We start from the raw sequence: 24,685 nt of genomic DNA, 5'->3' as shown, positions 1-24,685 counted from the left end.
GTCAACATCTACCCTAAGTGTGTCTTTTCTGTTTAGGTCATATCTACATTATAAACAACATGTTGATTAGAATCGAGTATGTTTCATCTGTGCAGGTGCATCAAAGCTGGGACCGAGAGACTGAAAAACAGCTTCCAGCTCAAGGCCATCAGACTGTTAAACAGCCACCACTAACATTGAGTGGCTGCTGCCAACACACTGACTCAACTCCAGCCACTTTAATAATGGGAATTGATGGGAAATTATGTAAAATATATCACTAGCCACTTTAAACAATGCTACCTAATATAATGTTTACATACCCTACATTATTCATCTCATATGTATACGTATATACTGTACTCTATATCATCTACTGCATCCTTATGTAATACATGTATCACTAGCCACTTTAACTATGTCACTTTGTTTACATACTCATCTCATATGTATATACTGCATTCAATACCATCTACTGTATCTTGCCTATGCCGCTCTGTACCATCACTAATTCATATATCTTTATGTACATATTCTTTATCCCCTTACACTTGTGTCTATAAGGTAGTAGTTTTGGAATTGTTAGCTAGATTACTTGTTGGTTATTACTGCATTGTCGGAACTAGAAGCACAATCATTTCGCTACACTCGCACTAACATCTGCTAACCATGTGTATGTGACAAATAACATTTGATTTGATTTGCGCCATGCAAACACTTCACCCATGCAATGAGAATATAATGGAAATCTAAAGTAAAACCTGATGACCGTGAATTCACTTCAATGTCATTCCCGGAGAACCGACCACTGTTCAATTCTCCCTCTCGGAGTGGTGAACCGGGATAAATTCTGGCTCCCCGCATCCAGGGGCTAATCTCCACTCAGAACACACTACGGTGTTCTAAAATTCCACTGACCTCTCATTTCCGTGCTCCATATTCCCGCTTCCGATCAGAGCACAGGCGGAACGCCGCTGCTTCTACATGTCAGTCACACGGAGCGGTGAGGAAAGCTTATATTAACAAGAGGACTTCAGGCTCTGGGGGTTTTGCATATAAATAATGTGTTTGGAGCCAAGATGAAATCAAATGGTGTGTGCGTGCGTGCGTCTGTCAGCTGGATTTGATTTCAAGGACAAAATCTCTGTAGCTATATGCTGTCTACTGGAAACTAACATAAGTGTGTTTTCAATTTTTCATCCTCTTGACATTTTAAACATTTGAAATCACATTTTAGGAAATACAATACGTGCCAGGCACTCCAAGAGCCTTTCTATGTGTGTACGGTGAGATGGTTTCTTTCCACACCGGTTAGCACAGCACTCAGTTTGTCCTTTCCCTATGGGGCCATGGTGTTAATATCAAATAATTCTTGCCTCTTTGTTTCAAAGCCATTTTCTGAGGTAAATGAAAGGTAGCAGCATGGCTATGTTCGTGAATGTGAGTAATATACTTACATAAAACTTGGGGTTATAGCTTGCTAGCTAAGGCTGACAGGTATTTACTGTGGCAGTTTATTAAAAGCTCATGACACATTGCTCTTCATACCTTGGTTCGGTCTTTATGTGGCTCAACATGGCCCCCTGTCATTTGGTCATTTAAGGGCGCTTTCACATATCCCCTTATGATCCGGATCCTGGAGCGTTTGGTACCCTGATCCGTGCTATAAAGCATGTGTGAAACGCAAACGAACCCTGGCTGAAATGAATCCTGGACCTGTGTGAGTAGCGGGACCAAGATCCAGGACCAGAGTACCAGATATCGTGACACAGCAGCACGAGTTGCGTGGAACTTTCTTCCCCAGTTGTAAACACGCTAGCTTGCTAACGTCATGGAGAATGTGCATCTTGATAATCGCACACCGTGAAACTGGTATTTTCAGGTCTTGAGAAAGCAAAACGTATTCTGTAGAATTGCTCCAGGAAACCGAACCAGGGTACCAAATTACATTTGTGAAAACACCCTAAAAGTATCTGGCTGCGCTATATGGTGCCTGTTTTAGAGATACATTGAGCAATGGACATGATTGGAAACAAATAAACTAGAACATTTGTAATCTTCCAATGTCCTCATTTTTTGCCTCAATTCTCCTAGATTTGATTAGTTGAAAGTGTTTGGTTAGAGCTTGTTGCTGAGACCAAAACACATTTTAGAACAAGAAAGTATAAACCCGGATACACAGAGGCCACATTTACATTACAAAGGCCTTATACCCAAGTAATTGGAATAAACAGGCCAGTTAGTATATACAGCCATGAGTACGTATAGTGCACTTCTGTGATCATATGAAATGTTGTGTATTTTGTAGGAAACAGCACTAAGAGATGCAGGAACTATGAAACTCCCTGTAGCCTAGTCACATGCCTGGTACAATATAATTACATACAGTAAGTTATCCCCCAACAGTTACCCTAAAAACTGCTTAGGTAATGTAAGGATTTTCAGACAGACCCAAACACTACAGGGACACAACTACACAGACTCAGTATAGTCCTAGGAGACATAAACAGGCACAGCTTTAAAAAAGAGTGAGGCAGAGAACTGAGAAAGAGCGAGCTAGCGAGAGACAGTCAAACAGACCCAGTGGGGGTGGGGGGGGAAGAGGAGAGAGAGAGAGATGCACACATACAGCCCAAGACACCCAGATGGTGTATCTTAGTGCCCATTCTCTCCCCGTCAGATTGACTAGCTAATGGAGTCTAATAAACTGTCACAGCCAACACACAGCACACTACATCTCCCAGCTTCTCCCGGCTCCAGAGGGCTGCATCTCCCACCAGCACACCACCACTCACACCGTTTGAATTGTAACTTCTCATGGAGGGAAATAAAGTGATGGCTATATTTATCCCCAGCTTCCATAGGTCTCTGCTGCTCACCCCATATACCCGCCCCTGAGCCATGAGCAGAGCAGGTCTCAGGAAGCAACACCCCAGCTTCCATAGGTCTCTGCTGCTCACCCCATATACCCGCCCCTGAGCCATGAGCAGAGCAGGTCTCAGGAAGCAACACCCCAGCTTCCATAGGTCTCTGCTGCTCGCCCCATATACCCACCCCTGAGCCATGAGCAGAGCAGGTCTCAGGAAGCAACACCCCACTTTCCATAGGTCTCTGCTGCTCGCCCCATATACCCGCCCCTGAGCCATGAGCAGAGCAGGTCTCAGGAAGCAACACCCCACTTTCCATAGGTCTCTGCTGCTCGCCCCATATACCCGCCCCTGAGCCATGAGCAGAGCAGGTCTCAGGAAGCAACACCCCAGCTTGCATCTCATCAACACCTCAAATTGCAACAAGAAACGCCTCTGTTGGCTGCGGGTGTGTGAGTAGGTGGGAAAAGGAGATGGAGTCTATTATGGTGGAGGAATGTATTTCAATCTAAGTGTGAGGCGGCGGGCAGCATGTTCTGTTGTTGAAGTGCATGTCAGTTTAATTTCTGGTACTGAACTTGAACAAGATGATGGACAATATGATTGTTCAGCATATCTTTGGTGTGTAAATAGAGAGTTGGAAAACATTATAATTTGGTATTCTTACTGTAACAGTGATTTAGTATGTTTTTCAAACGGCTTAGAAATAACCACTGAATTGTCTCTGAAACGTTGCATGTCTTACCGTCTTTCCCGACGAGGAAGTCGACGTATTGGTATGTGTAGGCCACGCCCACCTTGGTCTCCACCTGTGGTCTCTTCAGGGTGGAGTAGATCTTCCCTGGACTGCTCTCCTCTGATGGCTTCAGCTTCCTCAGTCCACAGCCCATCTCCGCAGAGTGTGTGTGGACCCTACATAGGGAACAGATGGGGCAGAATGAGATGTGTGTGTGTGTGTGTGTGTGTGTGTGTGTGTGTGTGTGTGTGTGTGTGTGTGTGTGTGTGTGTGTGTGTGTGTGTGTGTGTGTGTGTGTGTGTGTGTGTGTGTGTGTGTGTGTGTGTGTGTGTGTGTGTGATAAGGTGGGTTCATATATTTGTCCTATTTCACACATGTACAAGTGTTTATTAATACACTTGTGAATTTGAAATTGTTTTTTTTGCATATCCTAAATCCCCTTGAGACACCCTTGAAGAGTGGGGTCACGGCCAGGGTCTGCCATCACCTTGTTGGCTCTGGGATTTAAACTAGCAACCTTTTGGTTACTAGCCCAACGCTCTAACTGCTAGGCTACCTGATGCTTGTGTGTGTCTGAAACTGGACACCAGTCCCCAAAGCATAAGACATGTTCAATTTAGGGAGAGATGGATTAATCTCTCTATCACACACACACACACACACACACACACACACACACACACACACACACACACACACACACACACACACACACACACACACACACACACACACACACACACACACACACACACACACACACACACACACACACACACACACACACACACCTCACGTATGGGGCCCCAATGGAGTCTCAGAGGGAAAAACCAATAAATAAAAACATGCTGGATAAGCGGCTCCAAATAAATAAATAAGGCATAAATGAGCTTGATTTTTCATGGGTTCCGGAGCCCTCGTTCCCTGGGGGACAAATTAACAGAGACAACCGTGAAAGACTATGGAAAGGGGCCTCTAAAGAGCCTGTGCACCGGGAGTCACCCAAATGGCTTGTGACAGCGGTGCTGCATCTCCATTGGCTCAGGCTGGCACAGGTAATATCCCATTGTGCTCTGCTGATTAAACCCGGGAGGGTGTGATGGGGGTTCCAGGGGGCGCCGGCCCCCCAGCTGATGAGGAACGCACTGTATTATGTTCCCCTCTAATTATACGCCGTTCCGGGCTTCGCCAGCGGACTAATCCAAGAGGCCGTGGCGGAGACAGGAGGATAGGGGGGGGGGGGACAGGAGCGAACCGGTGCTCTGTTAATGAGGTGAGCAGGAAGAATGAAAAGGTGAGAATCAATCAAGGGAAAAAGAGGAAATGGGTGGCTGGTTGGAGATTGTTCGCTAGAGAGACGAGTTAGGTAATGCATGGCAAGTAGAGTCTGGAGAGATAGGCCACTGTAATTAGACCCTGTTGAATAGAAGTGACGAGAAGAGGGAGATGACAGAGATTCGAAAGTATTGTCACGAGAGCCACTGTCTTCCACAACACCTACATAGATATCCGTGTTTGTATTATGAAATGAAATGTGTGTATCACCTATAATCTTTGTCTCTTTTTAATAAATGTCATGCGTGTGCATAACATGTATAATCTATAACAATACAGGCAATGGCTTTCAAGTCAATACAAGCAGTGGCATACCACAGTTTTATTGACCATCTCATACTATTCTACACATTTTGCAATGAGGCTGAGAGACTTAAGCATTCTTTAAGCATATTTCCAGCTCTTCTACACATTTTGCCATGGCTTATGTCCTGCCTTGCAGTGGCTGCAGGGCGTGTAGTACACCAGTGAATACAAGGAATGCTTGCAGGATCTGATGTTTTGTATTTTTGTAAATATGCTTCAAAGAAGTTGTAAAATTGGTTTTTAAATGTTTAAAATAGAACTCGGCGAGTCATCTCCGGGAATTGTGTAATTTCTTCTCTGTCTTTAAACTGGGGCTCATGCCTCAGCTCCAAAATCAAGAGCACACATTTCAAATCCCCCCAAAAAAACAAAAAAACAGATCTTCCATTTCCCTAAAAGTGTTCAATTTCTCCAAAACAGCCCCCCAGGACTGAACTTTAAAGCAACTCGGCTCAATGACATCACCATTTTACTGTCGTCAAAGAAAACAGGCGAATACTACAGTAAAATATCCATAGTTTTTAATATTATCTCAGATGTGCTCTGTCTAAGTTCCAGTGAACTCCGGAGAGAGGCTCCGTAATGTAATGTACAGGAAAGGCAGAAGAAGTCTGAACAAAAGAAGAGAGAAAAACAAAAGGCTGAACATTTTCGAAAAACGTAGGGGCTCTTATTCGTACACACACGCTCCTGGAGACCAACGGGGGGAGTGAGGCGAGGCCAGGGGATTTTTAGAGTTGACAGAAGAAGTGTGAGATGTTTATGATTTTCAGAGGGACTGTTTTCCCTCTCAAACGTCTCCTCAGAATCGAGGTGCATGTTCTGAGCATGCTCTGTCTGAGCTCTGCCTCTATGGGCCTGCTTTGGTTAATCTCCTCTGCTTTTCAGACTGACAGCGAGGGAGTTTGGGTTACACCAACAGTCCAAATAACGGCTCGATATTGTCAGAAAAAGAGAAAGGCATTGATTCTGTGCTGAATTAGTAACGATCGGTTCACTGTTTCTTTCCTTCTTTTGTTTGGAGTTAATTGCATTTGAGGTTTTACTCGATAAGACTTTGTAAGGCAAGATGTTATAGAAGTCCAAAGGGTTTGTTGTAACTGGATGTACTTAAATAGGATGGATACACACTGAACAAAATAAACGCAACATGCAACAATTTAAATGATTTTACAGTTCATATAAAATAAATTAGTCAATTTAAATATTTTTGGGGGACCCTAAGCTGTGGATTTCACATGACTGGGAATACATATGCATCTGTTAGTCACAGATACCTTAATAAACAAGGTAGGGGCGTGGATCAAAAAGCCAGTCAGTATCTGGTGTGACCACCATTTGCTTCTTGCAACGCATCTCCTTCGCATTGAGTTGATCAGGCTGTTGAGTGTGGTCTGTGGAGTGTTGTCCCACTCCTCTTCATTGGCGGTTATTGGTGGGAACTGGAACGCGCTGTGGTAAACATCGATCCAGAGCATCCCAAACATGCTCAATGGGTGACATGTCTGGTGAGTACGCAGGCCATGGAAGAACTGGGATGATGGCGGCAGATATATGGCATGACAATAGGCTTCAGGCTTCAGGATCTTGTCACAGTACCTCTGTGCATTCAAATTGCAATCAATAAAATGCAAATGTGTTTGTTGTCCGCAGTTTATGCCTGCCCATACCATAACCCCACCTCCATCATGGGACACTCTGATCACAACGTTGACATCAGCAAACCGCTCGCCCACACCATGCCATACACATTGTCTGCCATCTGCCAGGTACAGTTGAAACCGCGATTCATCAAGAGCACACATCTCTAGCATGCCAGTGGCCATCGATGGTTAGGAGTTGGACACTGCAGTCAGGTCAAGACCCTGGTGAAGATGACGCGAATGCAGTTGAGCTTCCCTGAGATGGTTTCTGATAGTTTGAGCAGAAATGATTTGGTTATGAAAACCAATAGTTTCTTCAGCTGTATGGGGCTGGTCTCAGACCATACATTGTTGGTTAAGGGCTTGTAAGTAAACATTGCACAGTAAGTTCTACACCATCGGCGCATGTGACAAATAACATTTTATTTTATTTGAAGAAGTCGGATTTGGAGGTCCTGGGCTGGCGTGGTTACACATGGTCTGCGGTTGTGACACCGGTTGGACGTACTGCCAAATTCTATAAAACGACATTGCTTATGGTAGAAAAATCAACATGAAATTATCTGGCAACAGCTCTGGTGGAAGTTTCTGCAGTCAGCCAGCCAATTGCACGCTCCCTCAAAACTTGAGACATTTGTGACATTGTGTTGTGTGACAAAACTGCACATTTTAGTGGCATTTTATTATTCCCAGCACAAGGTGCACCTGTGTCATGATCATGCTGTTTAATTAGCTTCTTGATATGCCACACCTGTCAGGTGGATGGATTATCTTGGCAAAGGATAAACACTCACAAACAGGGAAATAAGCTTTTTGTGCTTATGAAACATTTCTGGGATATTTTATTTCAGCTCATGAAACATGGGACCAACACTTTACATGTTGCATTTCTATTTTTGTTCAGTGTAGAAAGTCATGTTTGTTAGCCATGAACCTGTTTGGAACGGAATATGGTGCTTTAATGGTGCTGGACCCTAGGAAGAGTAGATCCTTAATAAATATAGAATTCAATGGTTAAACATCCTTCATAACCTTCCAACGTCTCCACAGTTGCTTAGCACAGAATTTATGTTATATCTGCGTGGGAGTAAACTTAATACATGAGTTAATAATGTACGATGATTCTGTAAATATTTGGTTGGATCAGATATGGGCAACAATATAACGAGTGATGATTCATTATCTTTCCATCATGCTATCTAATCGTAAAAGAATTTGTCTTCTTGGAAGTGTCATGTAAAGACACAAATCCCTGAGAACAAAGCTCAACTTGTGATGAAAAGATCTATTTGGACTAGAAAGGATTAGAGAAGTGGTCACCAACTGTTTGATCGGATTCTAAGTTGATCACCAAACATTTCAGTAAAAAACCCAACGATAAAGCCTTGTGTTCCTATTTATTTATTTTTTGTTGTTTTGCGCCGTTGCCGGTAGGTGCACAATGATTCAGCAGGCCTAGTGCCGGGAAGTCTGAAGGTAGAACTCTGCCTACCCGACATGCCCAGAGAGCAAATCAAGTGCGCCTATAGGTCTACCGCTGACCAATCAGATAGCTCAGATCACTGTGGCTGCACAGTTTCCTCGAGCCATAGACTGTAAAAAGCCTCACACACACAGCAAATTTGCTACTCTGAGATTGGTACTCTGAGATTTCAAAACTTTCAAAACCAAAACAATACAGCATAGAGCTGCTGTTTTTTATGAGGAAGTTCATGTTTATCCAGCACTGTCAAAACTCAAAACTTTGTTCAACACTTTTGTCATAAATGCGCGTTTTCCCTACTTCCACTCATGCTACAACCAGCACTGCAGCTGCAATGAATGAGTACAATGTTAGAAAAGTGTTACGATAAGCTTGTGTTGTTATTATTAGCGGCTTATGTCGTTTTTTAATAAGGAGGAATATTTCACTTTCTCTGGTCATAGGAATAACATTAATTTGTGTATGAGGCAAAAATAATGCAGTGTGACTTGAGTTTCGCCAATCAGCTGGAAGACTGTGTCCCCTTTTCTCGGTGGAGGGAGAGAGAGCGAAGGTCGATGAGGCGGGTGAGAGGCAGCCTCACCGCTGCTCCTTCTCTCCCCTCAAACTGACCATCAGTCCAGTAATAAATCAATCAAAAATATAGAAACCAATTATTATGCTTTACTTAGCTGTGGCTCACAAGTAATACAACAAATGATCTACTACCAGTGTGATCATATACCTCATTTGAAATATAATTCCAAAATGATCTGAGAACAACATTGTCAGGGTGATTCAAGCATAGCCAATATGCAGTGACAATGTTTGGGTCCTATAGCCCACTGCACAAACCTCATTGCTACAGTACTGTTTTTAATTGGGTAATGTTGCATAGGCTTATGTTATTTAAGTCACGTTAAAAAAAAATCTGAGTGGTAGATCTAGGCTTGCATTTTGACTTAGAAAGTGATCTTCACTCAGAAAAGGTTGGTGACCGCTAGATTAGAGGAAGAGTTATCCATCTCCAAACTTAAAGGGCGGCTGAACTTCCTGATTTGGCTCTGTTTTTCGGCTTTGTCATTAAGAAATGCAGCGGACATGACAATCGAATAAATGTTTGACTCCCATCGATGCCACATAGGCAGGCTGTATTCAAAACTAAGAAGTTGGTTTTCAGGGGCAGATGCTTTTTAAAACACGGCCATCTCTTACATTGCCTTCGTCTCTACCCCGGACTTCTGCCTGTGTCTACCACAGTAACCCCGATTAACCCCGGTTCTTAAATGTGACAAATAAAGCAGTTGTGCAAAAGGCACAGTTTCCTGGCAGCTGTTGTGTTGTCCACTCAGGGGGGAGAGTGCTCTCAGGGGCCCGGAGCAGGGCCATTCCCTGTTTGGACTTCCTCCCTCCCTTCCTTCCTTGGCTTCTCACCTGGGCGGGACAGTGGACAAGGAGGATAGGAGCAAGGGGCCCGACAGAGGAAAAACAGAGGTGGGCTGGGATTTAGGTTGCGTTGGTGACCATACTACAGCAACAAAAACAATTAGACCAGTTCTAATATTACATAGCTTGAAAGCCCTGTAGTTAAGATGAAAACAATGACCATAGCGCAATCCCAAATACTGGGGCTTCTCTGAAAACTGGAATAGCTTTTTTGAAAACCCACAGCTAGACACAGTTTATTACATTCAATATAAATCTCCAAGGACAAGACATAATGACACACATAATGAAAGAGCCTTGCTGAAAGATGAGGGGAGATAAGTGCTGGTAAAAACAGAGTGTAGTAAACAAGCGTCTGCTTGAGCCTCTCCAGTGCTTCAAGGCTGAGTGTCCTGGCTGGCCCGGTGGTTGGTTCGATCTGGTTCCAGCCAAGCCATCCCTCTATCGTCTCAAGGCCTGGGCACAGCCGGCTACATATGCTGCACCCAGACACACATGTACTGTAGGGAGCTATTGCCATGGGAACCAGCCCCTTTAGAACTACTTCCCCTCTCAGGGGAATAATAGACACCAATATCTCTATTTTCCTCTCTCCAAGGGCTAAGCTCTCGTCTCTCCCTTCTCTTTCTCTCACTGCCTGTAAGGTCTTCTCTCTAATTTCCTCCCAGTCTCTGTCTTTCAGGTCTGTATTTTGCATTTGCTTTGTTTGACAGTCATTATCTTGATAAAGTATGTATAATCTCTTCACTCTGGGTTTTATACAATACCCTGAACTCAACGCATTTCTAAATCTATCATGCATAAACATTGCAATGGATGAGTCCGATCATGGCTAAAGTGAATGGCACACAGCAAGAACGGAAATAACATTGCGAAAGAGGAAAATCTGGTTAATAATATTATATTTTCCAAAACTTAGGCACAGAGATTTCAAGGAATGACTCATTGTTTTCATGCAAACTTGCTGGAGGCGGGCCATTTTATTTATTACAGCCAACTGAAGCTAAGTTTTGCTTTTCAGATACAGTATCGACAAGTCCTTGAACATTACTTGATCAATACTGCTGCAGTTCTTGACCACCCAGTCAATTTTCCTTCGAGAAATGCAGTATCAAAGGGAAGTTTTCTTCCTCGCTTAGCGACTACAAAACAAGTGAATACTGCATACCACCATGTTTTCCTTCCAGCAAAAGGATTTCTCTTAATATCCATTCTAAGTACTTTCAGGCTATGCCAAAGGCTTGAATAAATTGGTCTCTTCGAAAGCCCATCACTAAAGAAAGAAAAAGGTACAATCTTTGCCACAGATCATGTACCAAAGCATTTCAAAGGACATAGATGTGATGCTTATGCAAGAGTATAATCCATTTAGACTGTCATCGCTGTCAGGAGAAATGCAAAGAATTACCCGTCATCTTTCAGCAAGTAATCAGGCTAAGCTGTTTACCCAAAAGGCCTAAAATACGGTGGGTAGGTACTTGTAGGGAGGCAAATAGGGATAAATAGAGTATGTGTGGAATTGTGTGTGTGTAGTCTTTCAATATGGAAATATTATTTCAGTAATTCTCATTCTCTTGTTTAAAATATGTTTTATTGGAAGACAAAACTATGTTCAAGTACTATCCCAGCTAGCACAGTGAATCTGGGACAATTCCGGCTGAGAGTCGGGGCACTCGGCTGAGAGTCAGACACGGCCGATGTCATGTGGCCCGAGTCTGGGCCGCCTTCGGCAGTATTACTTGTGGCTAGGATGTGGGTTTGAGCTCGGTCCGACTCCGGTGTGAGTTTTCTGGCCCAAATGTATTACTTGGGCCTCAGACTGATTCCAGTGAGAGTTATCTGGCCCAAATATATTACTTGAAGCTTGGGCCGATTGGGGGCTACTCTCCGGCAGATGATTACACGGGCTGCTTTATATAATTAACATTTAATTATTGATTTTTCCATATTTTCTCATTGTGTCTGTGATCAAAAAATACAATGAACAATTAAATGAAATTCTTTAAGAGTCCTGTGTTGTATTTGAGTATTTTGATACTTTGTGCAAGGCAATTGATAAGCATTAAAATCTTTGTGGATGGAGCCTCCTGAGTGGCGCAGCAGTCTAAGACACTGCATCGCAGTGCAAACTGCGCTGCTACAGATGCTGGTTCGAGACCTGTGCCGGCTGCAACCGGGAGACCCATGAGGCGACGCACAATTGAGTTAGGGGAGGGTTTGGCCGGCCAGGATGTCCTTGTCCCATCGCGCTGTAGCGACTCCTGTGGTGGGCCAGGCACAGGCACGCTGAAACACATTTTTTTTGTGGATGGGTGGGTATAATTTGTATGTATAAAATGTATAATAGTAATATTTAAAATGACTAAATCGGTTAATTTTGTATACATGTATTTAAATTAGCATCAGGCCGCTTCTGAGGAGATTCTGGTAAGATGCTGGCAAAGTCGGATGAATTCCGTTAAATGGAAACGGTTTAAAATCAAGCAAGACTTTCCAATTCTATTCAAGCCAATTCAATTCAAATTCAACTCAGGACCAGATCAATCTCTACACCCTGGTCCAATATCAGACATGTGGGAACTGGATTAAAATGGAAGTTTGAACATAAAGGCAGCTGGACGACAGAAGTCAATGTTCCGAAAATCTGTGTACATGATCAACTTTATGAAACACACAATAGTGAGTTCCTACTATGTAGGCCTTATAGATTATATCAGGCGAGTATTCAATTTAACACCGTAATTATGTCATGAAACTGTTTCTGCTCCGGCTCCCTCGCTTCACCTTTTGTCCCATCTATTATTCTCTGTTTCAAATTAGGCCTACAGCATGGAGCAGATACCACAATAACTTTCCCATTCAGGGCTGGCCAGTTATATTTGGGTTGTGGCTAGTCTGTGATGCAGTCATTTGGGGGTTCCTGGTGAAAAGTGTTTCCCTGTGTGTGTGTGTGTGTGTGTGTGTGTGTGTGTGTGTGTGTGTGTGTGTGTGTGTGTGTGTGTGTGTGTGTGTGTGTGTGTGTGTGTGTGTGTGTGTGTGTGTGTGTGTGTGTGTGTGTGTGTGTGTGTGTGTGTGTGTGTGTGTGTGTGTGCGTGTGTGTGTGCGTGTGTGTGTGCGTGTGTGTGTGTGTGCGTGCGTGCTAGCTCGTGACCCAGTAACAATATAGGGTTAACAGCCCAGCCCTCACAACCAACCAGCTGGAACTGATTAACAGTTCACTCAAACTCTCTCTCTTCCTCACTCACTCCCTAACGCTCTCTCTCATTCCTTCTCACTCTTCCTGTCTGTGTGCATTCCTCTCTCATGCCCTCTTCTCCTTTCTCCCAACCTCTTATCCCTTCTCACATCCTTCAACTTGTTCGCTCTACTTTGTCCCTCCCTCGCTCTTGCTTTCTCTCACACTGGCAAACACACTCACACTCTCTCTCTCTCTGCAGTAGAGCCTAAGGTTTAATACTGTATGTCAAGCACATCTTGAAATGCCATCAGGGTTCAGTGACTGGAGCTAGGTAGACATTTTGGCATTCTCACCCCTCTCCTACCACACTTCTAGTTCTCTGCTGCCAATGACTGGAACGAATTGCAAGAATCACTGAAGCTGGAATCTTATATCTCCCTCACTAACTTTAAGCATCGGCTGTCAGAGCAGCTTACCAATCATTGCACCTGTACACAGCCCATCTGTAAATAGCCCACCCACCTACCTCATCCCCATACTGTTATTATTTTTTGCTCCTTTGCACCCCAGTATCTCTTCTTGCACATTCATCTTCTGCACATCTATCACTCCAGTGTTAATGCTAAATTGTAATTATTTTGCCACTATGGCCTATTTAATGCCTTATCTCCCTAATCTTACTACATTTGCACCCACTGTATAATGATTTTTAGATTGTGTTATTGGACTGTACGTTTGTTTAACCCATGTGTAACTCTGTGTTGTTTGCGTTGCACTGCTTTGCTTTATCTTGGCCAGGTCGCAGTTGTAAATGAGAACTTGTTCTCAACTAGCCTACCTGGTTAAATAAAGGCGAACTAAAAAAATAAAAATACATTTAAACAAAAAAAATGTGACTTCAAACCAACCAGCTCATTGATCAACACGATTACTGCTCTGAGCATAAGAAAGTGTTTATGTGTGTATGCGCGCGCACGTTTGTGTGCATGCGTGGGTGTGTATGGGAGGAGTGTGGGTTGGTGATCAGGAGTTTCTTGTAAGACATTGCACACAAGCCAAACTTGTGGCTTGCGGCATCCCTTGACTGATGCATTCATCCTCATTAATCTGCCTCTGAACGGTTGTTATGCTATAAACAACCAGAACACTAAGTTGTCTGTGACTTCTGTCCAAAGAGATGTACAGTCTGTCTTTATCAGTGTCTTTTCCTGTAGGCTACATATTTATTTTCTCAAGCCTTGAGAAATAAGGATGTAGACTAGTGGTAAACACATCTCAGTTAAAGTAGAAAGAAAAGGGAGTTACCTGATCAGAAGCTGTTGACTACAGGAGTTGGAAAGTTTACTGTTGAGATCAAGAGAAAGCCACTGGAACGGCTCCCCGAACAAACACACACATTCTACTGACAGGAGAACAGCACCGCACAACAGTCCACGCTCAGATCCTCTGCGATTCTTCACTCAGGTCCTGCAGATACAGCTCGAACAGAGGCTTTCGGGTCAAAGAGGGGGGAAAGACAGCAAGAAGACTAAAATCTGGATGGGATCAGTAGCTCTGCCAGCTTGTTCGATCCTCGCCAGAGGCTCACTAGCTAACGGTGCGCAGCAAACACTTTGAGCGCGTGCGTTTAGGTCATGCTCAAAGTATGCCTCGGCTATGTTCTGCAAGCTCAGGGAAACCACATCCTGTCACATATCTACCTCCTCTCTCTCTCTCTCTCTTCCTCTCTTGTGATTGTCTGAAGCGATGGAGCGCTCTGACCCAACCTCTGTTCGGCGCAGCCCCTCCACCCCTCTATCTTTCCCTCTCCCTCTCTTTCACTCACTCAAGGCTTCTCCGGGAGACGCACCAGTTCCAGTCGACTGACTGAAGAATCCATCTGAGGATGAGGCTGGGGGAAAGAGGGAGGGCGAGAGGGAAGGGTGGGGGGATGCCAGAGAGAGAGAAGGCGAAATGAGGAGAGGTGAGGAAACAAGAAAGGGTGTACAAGGAGTAAAAGTGGAGAAAGAGCTGGGGAGACAGAAGGATGGAAAATAAAAATGGTAATTTCAAGGAGAGATATGATATATTATACATACTAGTATATTCCTTGAGAATTTGGTGGGGTTGACTATGGGTAGGGTACAGGGTGTGAAAATGTTTTGGTGGGTAAATTGTTGTGTCAGCACTTCTGTGGTGACTATACATATTTAATATGATCCTGTCGAGGCCCCCTATAGCTGCATATTCATTATTCACACCAGGCTGTGAGAGGGACCACTGCTCTGGAGACAGTTGTCTGACACAGAAACCAGGGATTTTGACAGAAGCGAACATTGAAGCAAAACAACATGGGAAAGCGATTGCAACGTAACATGGAAGATAATTCTTTATGCAGGTGCAGTGGTGGAAAACAGTCAAATATGACTTGAGTAAAAGTCTAAGTATTTGGTTTTAAATATACTTAAGTATCAAAATTAAATTAAATTGCTTAAATATCCTTAAGTATCAAAAGTAAAAGTATAAATAATTTCAAATTCCTTATATTAAGCAAACCAAGATGGCACAATGTGTATTTAAATTTACGGATAGCCAGATACTCAACAACGCTCAAGTTGCAAACAAAGCATTTGTGTTCAGTGAGTCCGCCAGATCAGTGGCAGTAGAGATGACCAGGGGTGTGAATTTGACAATTGTCCTGTCCTGCTAAGCATTCAAAGTGTAACTTTTAGGTGTCAGGGAAAATGTATGGAGTAAAAATTACATACTTTTACTCCACTCCTAAAGAAAATTAAAAATATATATTAATATTGTCCAAAATATAAATAGTAAAGTACAGATACCCCAAAAAACAACTTAAAGTAGTACTTTAAAGCATTTCTTCTTAAGTATTTTACACCACTGTGCAGTTGGATGGGACAGATCATTTATGGGACATCAGCGTTGGGTCTGCTGTGTACATGTGGGGCTCTTGCATCATTGAGGATACTATTCTCTCATGGAGCAGCAAAAACATTGCTGGACAGTTCAGAAGTTGCCACCAGAATTGGCAACACACTGTTGTCTGAGTAATTCAGATGGAACCAATGCTTTTCCAATGGGAGTCATCTGTTAACGAATGAGAGAGTCTGTCTTTTGATGGCGGAAAATAGTCCGAAAATAGTTCACTTGAGTTGTTGAGTTGTACTTTTGACGGAAAATGATGTACGTCATATACGATTCCATCCGTTTTCGTGCGTCTCAGTGTGTCTCTGGCTTAATTGTTGAAACGAAGGACCAGAGGCAATGCCTTGAGAAAGATGCCATTGCCTTGGAGAAGTCAGTAGACAAGGGGAGTTTACATGGAAGGCAGAAATCACAAGGACTCTCAGTTTATCGCAAGTGAGTCATCACATTTTAGCTAACAAATTGGCTGAGAAGCATTCCTTTGTCCATCTAGATGACAAATCGGATTGCAAATAAAATTGAGTTTGGCATTCAAGATTCTACTTTAAAATGTCCTCTGCGTTACTCATTGGAAATGTTATCAATAAACATGCATTTCCCTTGCGCTGCATGCTGTGCAGATGATAGCCTCATGATGCTCTTGGTCATAAGAAGCTTCTGAACATGTTAGAACTCTCTGAATTGTTGTTAAAAATGGCTTGTGTCAACTTTAATCATGGCCTGACATTTGAAAATCACATGAAAAGCATATCCATGACAGCAGACTTCCATCCCAAGGAACATTTCTAGAAATACACTACATACATTTCAGCCTTTCTGGACAAAACAATTATCATACAACATCATAGTTATGCTTAGAACATTGTATGAGCTTCTGAAAGCATTATCTGGAAAGCCACTCTGCAATTGAAAGAATCCTGGCCTCAGCCCATTTCCTTGAACAATAGGGCAGTTGTATGCTCAAAACAGGGCACTTTCATCCAAGGGCATACACCTCTTCCAGTGGTGTTGGGCCTCAGTCAGAAGGCAACCATTTCCTCGGGTCACAAATTAATGATGCATCTCTGTTGAAAGCTTGAGATTCTCTCTTCTACTACACAACAGGATCCCTATTAGAGTTCAAACATACGCCCTGAAAGCAAGAATAGGAACTGCCAACACACATTTAGTTCTGGGCTACACACATCCAATTTAATATGGCATATTTAGCATTGGAGTACATTTTACAGGCAAAGGTGACATTGGATGAAAAACTGTTCCAGGAGTACTACTCTGCACTTGGAGAAGATTTCAAATATCACGTAACACGCAGCATTGATGGTAAAGGATGGGTAGCTGTTTTCCCGCTTGTTATAAGTTACAACTGAAATCAAAAGCAGCCAGTCTGCCAGAATAGCTCCTTTGCTGAAGCGTGAAGAACAGTAATGATCTTCCACAGTGTAGTTGCCACCATGTTTAGTCGCGGGTAATCAGTTTATAATCTGTCAAAAAGAATCATGTTGAAAACAAAAGACATTTACATGATGTCATCAGAGTGATTGCCTGGGTGGTGTTATTAGGTTTATACTTGACTGTAACCCTAAGATGACCATAAAGGAATGCACCACTGGTATTACTGACATTTTCCCACTGACACAAGCTCAGAAACCATTCAAATGGGATAGCAGCACCTAGCTTTAGCCGTAGCTTTGTGCATGCTGGTGTTTCATACTCAAAATAAGTCTAAAGAAATTGCTTAGATGGAACTTTATGTCATTGTAGCATAACTGTAAACACTGCCAAATCTTGAGAAATTGAGTTGAGATTTAAAAAACATGACCAAATACATTTCCAGATTCAAATGTTTAATTTTCAAATAATTGAGCTAACGTATGTGCTGAAATGTAACAGTTTATTTGGTAGATTTTACACAGATAAACATAATGATGAGAACTGCAAAGAAACATTTGGAACATATTGTAAATTTCACTTGGGTTTATTGACTGACAGTACTTTAACAAAAACAAAGGAATTCATAGGAATTCACTTTTTCTTGCACAATACAGGTTCAGTGGACCCACTTATTGTATGGGATGCCTTTAAATATTCATCCCAAAAAAACAAAAATGTTATTGGTCAATGGAGAAAATACTTACAAAAGAAATAGAACATCTAACATTACACATTAATGGTATTGTTAAATTTACTACAGAAGCACTGAATAATCTAGACACAAAACAAAATAAGTTTGAGGGACTTAATTAGGAAAAATCAGGCTTCACTTATCTTTAAAAAACGGAACAAACTGGATGGAGAACGACAAAAAATGCCTCAACTTTCAATATATAAATGCAACAAAAGCATTACCTACAGAACTACTTCTCACCAAAGGAGATTTTGAATGAGGAAGTAAAATATTGTATATAAATGTTCAATTATTAAGTTCCTCCAACCTCACTTCACGATGAGTTGTGATATCCTTCTACCAATTTAAAAAAACTGTGACAAAAAACAAGATTCTTGTTACAATTATCTAATTACACAAAATTAATTATCGATGTCAATTGATTCCTTTCAGATGGGGAAAGCCCTAGCCTGGACATTCCAATAGAGATATAAACATTTTCTGAACTACTGAAAGATCCATTACTATCATGTTTTAAATGACTTGAATATAAATGGAAAACTGTCAGACACACAAAAAGAGGGACCGATCTCTCTCCTACTGAAGCAGGAATCAGGGAATGGAGGCCCTTCACCCTTCAATGTTGCAACACAAATATATTGGCAAAATGTATTGCTCAGAATTGAAAAAGAATCATCAGACGGGATTCTTTAAAAAATATTTGAAAAAGTATTGAAAATGTAAGAAAATGCAGGGAAACCAGGTGTCATCTTTATAGAAAATTTTGAGAAAGCTTTTGATACAGTAAGTACAGAATTTATTAAGTGCCTGTATTTTTTTAACTTGAGAAACTCTTATATGCAGGGTAAACGTCTTGTACAACAATCCTTTGTGTAAAACTAAGTTATTTCTCTGATCAATTTGAATTGTCAAGAGGAGTAAAACAAGGAAGTCCTCTGTCACCATTCTTATTTATTATGGTTATTGAAATGTTAGCTCTAAAAATCGGAGGTAATGATAACATTAAGGGGCTCAAAATGAATGGATTAGAGACTACGCAATTAAATGTTAAGCCATTAATCCTCTCAAAACCCCCATTATGCCGAAATGATATCTAAATCCAAACTGGTTTTCCTAGAAGGCTACTCAGGCTATGTCTACACAGACAGCCCAATTCTAATATATATTTCTTGCAATAATTTGTCTTTTGACCAATCACATTGAACTTTTCTCACCAGATCTTTTTCAGAGCTGATCTGATTGGTCAAAATACCAATTAGTGAAACAAGATCAGAATTGGGCTGCCTGTGTAAACGTAGCCTAATGTAACAGTATAACTTTAGACCGTCCCCTCGCCCATACCCTCTGCACACATCAACAACTGACACCCACGAAGCATCATTACCCATCGCTCCACAAAAGCCGCAGAACTACTACTTCAAGGTCTCAGAGCAAGTGACGTCACCTATTAAAACGCTATTTAGCGCGAACACCGCTAACTAGCTAGCCATTTCACATCCGTTACACTAAGAGAGGCACAACCAATGTTCAAAAGGGGGCCTTTTCACCATAATACAGATTAAAACCCACCATGTCTGTCACGTCTGCCCCCCCCGGGCGCTTGAGGGCGCCAGGCTGTCCTGCGTCACTCACTCCTTCCCTCACTCCTTCCCTCGTCACATGCATCAGCGTTATTGGACTCACCTGGACTCACCTGGACTCACCTGGACTCACTCATCATCTGTTTATTTCCTCCCCTATATTTGTCAGTTACCTTGCTCTGCTCCCTACTGCTGCATTAATTGTTGTTTTTTTGTCTGTGTTCCCTGTTTGCTGATGCTGTTACTGTCTCGTTCCATGTCTGTTCTATATTAAGCGTTTTATTCCCCGTACCTGCTTCGTCTCTCTAGCGTCATCCGATGTTACCATTTCAGGTGGCTTGACAATGGAACCCTATTTAAAGTGTCCTTTTTTTAAATGAAGTCATACAGAGTTGGTTACAATTCTAATTTCATCCTCCAGAAGAGGCAGAACAAATATTACAGCTTAACTCCAATATACTGATAGAGCAAAGACCCATTTATTTGGAAAAATTGTATATGGAAGGTATCATTATGAATGATATTGTAAATAATGATGGTAAAATTGTCACAATCACAATTAACAAAGGTGTATGGAAATGTACAGTATGTTCAATACAAAAGTATAATAACTCATCACATCTCTGCCACAAAAATGGAAGAGGCAATTACCTAAAAGAGAAAGGTATGAATTGGTTTGTCTGCCTTCAATGAAAAACCATGCATGACTTAAATTGAATAGTATAAATTGTAAAATGTATCAGTTTCACAATTGTAGAGTACTGGGAAAGATGGCTAAGCACGTGGACATTTGAGGGTTGGAATTAGAGTGTACAGTATATGTGAGTCAAAATAGCTTTAAGTAACAGTAGAAGTTTACTACATTCAGGGAAGGGAGGGTATGATAAAAAAAGAGGGGAAAAAATAAACATTTGGATGTACACTCCCCTCCATATGTATTTCGATAGTGAACCATATTTTAATATTTTAATTTGTTTAACATTTGGCTCTACACTCCAGCATATTGGATTTAAAGTAAACATCTATGAAAATATCCTCAAATACAAGTGCATTCTGCATGAAAAGAAATCTGTTTTACCGTATATGAGGTAAATATCACTTTATGCATACCCCCCCTCATTTGAAGTCAAGTACTGTATTTGGACAAATTCCCTTAGTGTATTAAAATTGCTGCCAGAGTCTCCCATCTGTACTGAGCCACCAGAGCCACCCGTCTGTCCTGAGCCACCAGAGCCGCCCGTCTTTCCTGAGCTGCCAGAGCCGACCGTCTGTCCTGAGCTGTCAGAGCCATTCGTCTGTCCTGAGCTGCCAGAGTCTCCAGTCTGTCCTGAGCTGCCAGAGTCTCCAGTCTGTCCTGAGCTGCCAGAGTCTCGCAACTGTCCTGAGCCACCAGAGCCGCCCGTCTGTCCTGAGCCGCCAGAGCTGCCTGTCAGCCAGGAGCTGCCAGAGCCGCCAGTCAGTCAGGAGCTGCCAGAGCCGTCCGTCAGTCAGGAGCTGCCAGAGCCGCCCGTCTGTCCTGAGCTGCCAGAGTCGTCTGTCTGCCCTGAGCTGCCAGAGTCTCCCATCTGTCCTGAGCCACCAGAGCCACCCGTCTGTCCTGAGCCGCCAGAGCCGCCCGTCAGCCAGGAGCTGCCGGATCCGTCCGTCAGTCTGGAGCTGCCGGAGCAGTTCGTCAGCCAGGAGCTGCCGGAGCCGTCCGTCATTCAGGAGCTGCCAGAGCCGTCCGTCTGCCAGGAGCTGCCGGAATCGCCTTTCACTCTGGGGCTGCTGGAGTTTCCCGTCCGTCCGGTGCTTCCAGAATCTCCAATCCATTCGGGACCAAGGGCTAGGGTCCCCAGTCCGAGGTCGGCGGTGAGGGTCTAAAGAGGCCACGGAGGCAGGTGAAGAGGCGGACAAAAACTATGGTAGAGTGGGGTCCACGTCCCGCGCAAGGGCTGCCACCGCGGACAGACGCCCACCCAGACCCTCCCTTCAGGTTTTGCGGCCGGAGTCCGCACCTTTGGGGGGAGGGGTACTGTCACGTTCTGACCTTCGGTCCTTTGTTTTGTCTTTGTTTTAGTATGGTCAGGGCGTGAGTTGGGGTGGGCAGTTCCTTTTTCTATAATTTGGGATTTCTGTGTTTGGCCTGGTATGGTTCTCAATCAGAGGCAGCTGTCAATCGTTGTCCCTGATTGAGAACCATACTTAGGTAGCCTGGTTTCACTTTTGAGTTGTGGGTGATGATTTTCCGTGTCAGTGTTTGTTCCACATGGGACTGTTTTGTTTGTTTTGTTTATTCACATTGTTATTTTGTATTTTAGTGTAAATATACAAGATGAACACTTACCACGCTGCACATTGGTCCTCTGATCCTTCGTACTAACTCCTCTTCGTCAGAAAGGAGACACCCTGTTCTGTTGCCTCATGAAACATTTGATCCAAAATCCAAAATGCAGAGCCACATTTTACATTTCTGCTTCACTGTCCAAATACATACAGAGGAGAGTGTAGCTGCCTAAACCTTTTAACAAGTGAGAATGCCCTCTAGTGTTTATTACTGAAGGTACAGCTTCACTTGGCTCAAATATTCAAGAGACACTGGAAGAATGGAACTGTACAGTCTGAGGATTGTTCATTATCTATAGGTCATACAACTGAGTGTGTGTGTGTGGGGGGGGGGTTACATATAATTTAAAAGGGGCAATCAGGGATTGGTACATCCATTTTAGGACATTTCAATTAATATACTGTATAGCCATTGAGTCTTGAAGAATATAACTTTCAAAATGGATTGTGATTTTATTTAAACTGTCTTACCACATCAGGACCAAAAATATAACAGTTTCCAGAATCTGAAAAGGACCCAGTTCTTCCATGGCCATGCATACTCACCAGACATACCACCCATTGAGCACTTTTGGGGTGCTCTGGATCGATGTGTACGGCAGCGTGTTCTAGTTCCCGCCATTATACAGCAACTTTGCACAGCCATTGAAGAGGAGTGGGACAACAATCGACAGGCCACAATCAACAGCCTGACCAACTCAATGCTAAGGAGATGTCGTGCTGCATGAGATAAATGGTTGTCACAACAGATACAGACGGGTTCTGATCCACGCCCCTACTTTAAAAAAAAGGAATCTATGACCAACAGATGCATATGTGTATTCCCAGTCATCTGAAATCCATGGACTAGGATCTAATGAATGTATTTCAATTGACTGATTTCCTAATATGAACTGTAACTCAGTAAAATCTCTGAATTTGTTGCATTTATACTTTTATTCAGTATTTTTAGGTCAGACAGCATACATTGTATTTGCTGCATCCCAAAAATGTATAGTGTGTAGAGAGGAACACCCAGTTAAATATCCAAACATATGTAACGGCTCTCTTCTCTCCTCCTCTGATGAAGAGGTAGAACAAGGATCGGACCAAAATGCAGCGTGATGGTGATTCATGATATTTTAATGAAGGAAAAACTAAACACATAAACTACAAAAATAACTAAATGAAATAACGAAAACCAAGACAGCCCTATCTGGTGCAAACACAAAGACAGGAACAATCACCCACGAAACACTCAAAGAATATGGCTGTCTAAATATGGCTCCCAATCAGAGACAACGATAATCACCTGACTCTGATTGAGAACCGCCTCAGGCAGCCATAGACTATGTAGACGCCCCACAAAAACCCAAGACAAAAAACACAGCACAATAACCCATGTCACACCCTGGCCTGACCAAATAAAGAAAGAAAACACAAAATACTAAGACCAAGGCGTGACAACATAAGTGTTTTTGACAGAGATGAATGATGGTAAAGGTGATATGACATTGAAAGACATGACGTGGGTGTTTTGTTTCGGCATATTCTCTCATTGCATTTGAAGTGTTTTGCAGACAACAAAAAAATGTACGAGGTTAACATGTTTTGTTCTCGCCTCTAACCTTCTCACTGACCATTATTCACTAAAAGGAAACCATGGCATTATCAGGATTAATTTAGAATATCCAGCAACTTCGTACAGCCATTGAAGAGGAGTGGGACAACAATCAACACGCCACAATCAACAGCCTGACCAACTCCATGCAAAGGAGATGTCGTGCTGCACGAGGCAAATGGTTGTCACAAAAGATACTGAGTGGTTCTGATCCATGCCCCTACTTTAAAAAATAAATAAATCTATGACCAACAGATGCATATCTGTATTCCCAGTCATGTGAAATCCATGGATTAGGGTCTAATGAATGTATTTCAATTGACTGATTTCCTTATATGAACTGTACCTCAGTAAAATCTCTGAAGTTGTTGCATTTATACTTTAATTCAGTATTTTTAGGTCAGACATCTCCAAATAATATTTTTGCAGGAATCTCCTTGCGAATGATTTTGCCGAAGATTCTATCACTGCCGGGCTGGGCAACCTGAGCCTTTGCTATCTCATCCGCCATTGTATTTGCTAAATCCCAAAAATGTATAGTGTGTAGAGAGGAACACCCAGTTAAATATACAAACATAAGTGTTGTTGACAGGTGAATGATGGTAAAGGTGACGTGGGTGTTTGGTTTCAGCATAATCTCTCATTGCATTTGAAGTGTTTTGCAGATTAAAAAACATTTCTGCTTCACTGTCCAAATACATACAGAGGAGAGTGTAGCTGCCTCATCCTTTAAATAAGTGAGAATGCCCTCTAGTGTTTATTACTGAAGGTACAGCTTCACATGGCTCAAATATTCAAGAGACACTGGAAGAATGGAACTGTACAGTCTGAGGATAGTTCAATATCTATAGGTCATACAACTGTGTGTGTGTGTGTGTGTGTGTGTGGGGGGGGGGGGTCAGGGATTAAGTTTGAGGATCTTAATCAGGAAAGATCAGGCTTCATTTATCTAAAAAAAACTGAACAAACTGGATGGAGAACGACAAAAAAATGCCTCAACCTTCAATATATAAATGTAACAAAATAATTACAGACAAAATACTTCTCACCAAAGATTTTGAATGAGGAAGTAAGATGTTGTAAATAAATGTTCTATTGTCACCTTCCTCCAACCTCACTTCACGATGAGTTATATCCTTCTTGCAATCTTTAAAAAAACTATGTGACAAAAAACAGTA

The 24,685-nt window shown here is 42.4% G+C and overlaps 1 protein-coding gene across 1 annotated transcript in view; it reads right to left on the bottom strand.

Moving 5' to 3' along the window:
• The window catches only part of LOC123997691 (raftlin-like), a 79,407-nt gene extending 64,656 nt beyond the window's left edge, over positions 1-14,751 (bottom strand). The window contains exons 1-2 of the mRNA XM_046302166.1: positions 14,258-14,751; positions 3,592-3,758 (exon numbers count right to left, since the gene is read on the bottom strand). Of these exons, the coding sequence (XP_046158122.1) occupies positions 3,592-3,736 (145 nt within the window). The 5' untranslated portion in view covers positions 3,737-3,758; positions 14,258-14,751. The remainder of the gene's footprint in view (positions 1-3,591; positions 3,759-14,257) is intronic.
• Positions 14,752-24,685: the final 9,934 nt, after the last annotated feature.

The sequence above is a fragment of the Oncorhynchus gorbuscha genome, linkage group LG15 (assembly GCF_021184085.1).
Source record: "Oncorhynchus gorbuscha isolate QuinsamMale2020 ecotype Even-year linkage group LG15, OgorEven_v1.0, whole genome shotgun sequence".
Taxonomy (NCBI): Eukaryota; Metazoa; Chordata; class Actinopteri; order Salmoniformes; family Salmonidae; genus Oncorhynchus; species Oncorhynchus gorbuscha.
The sequence above is the reverse complement of the archived record's forward strand: the minus strand, read 5'-3'. Positions and strand labels throughout refer to the sequence as shown.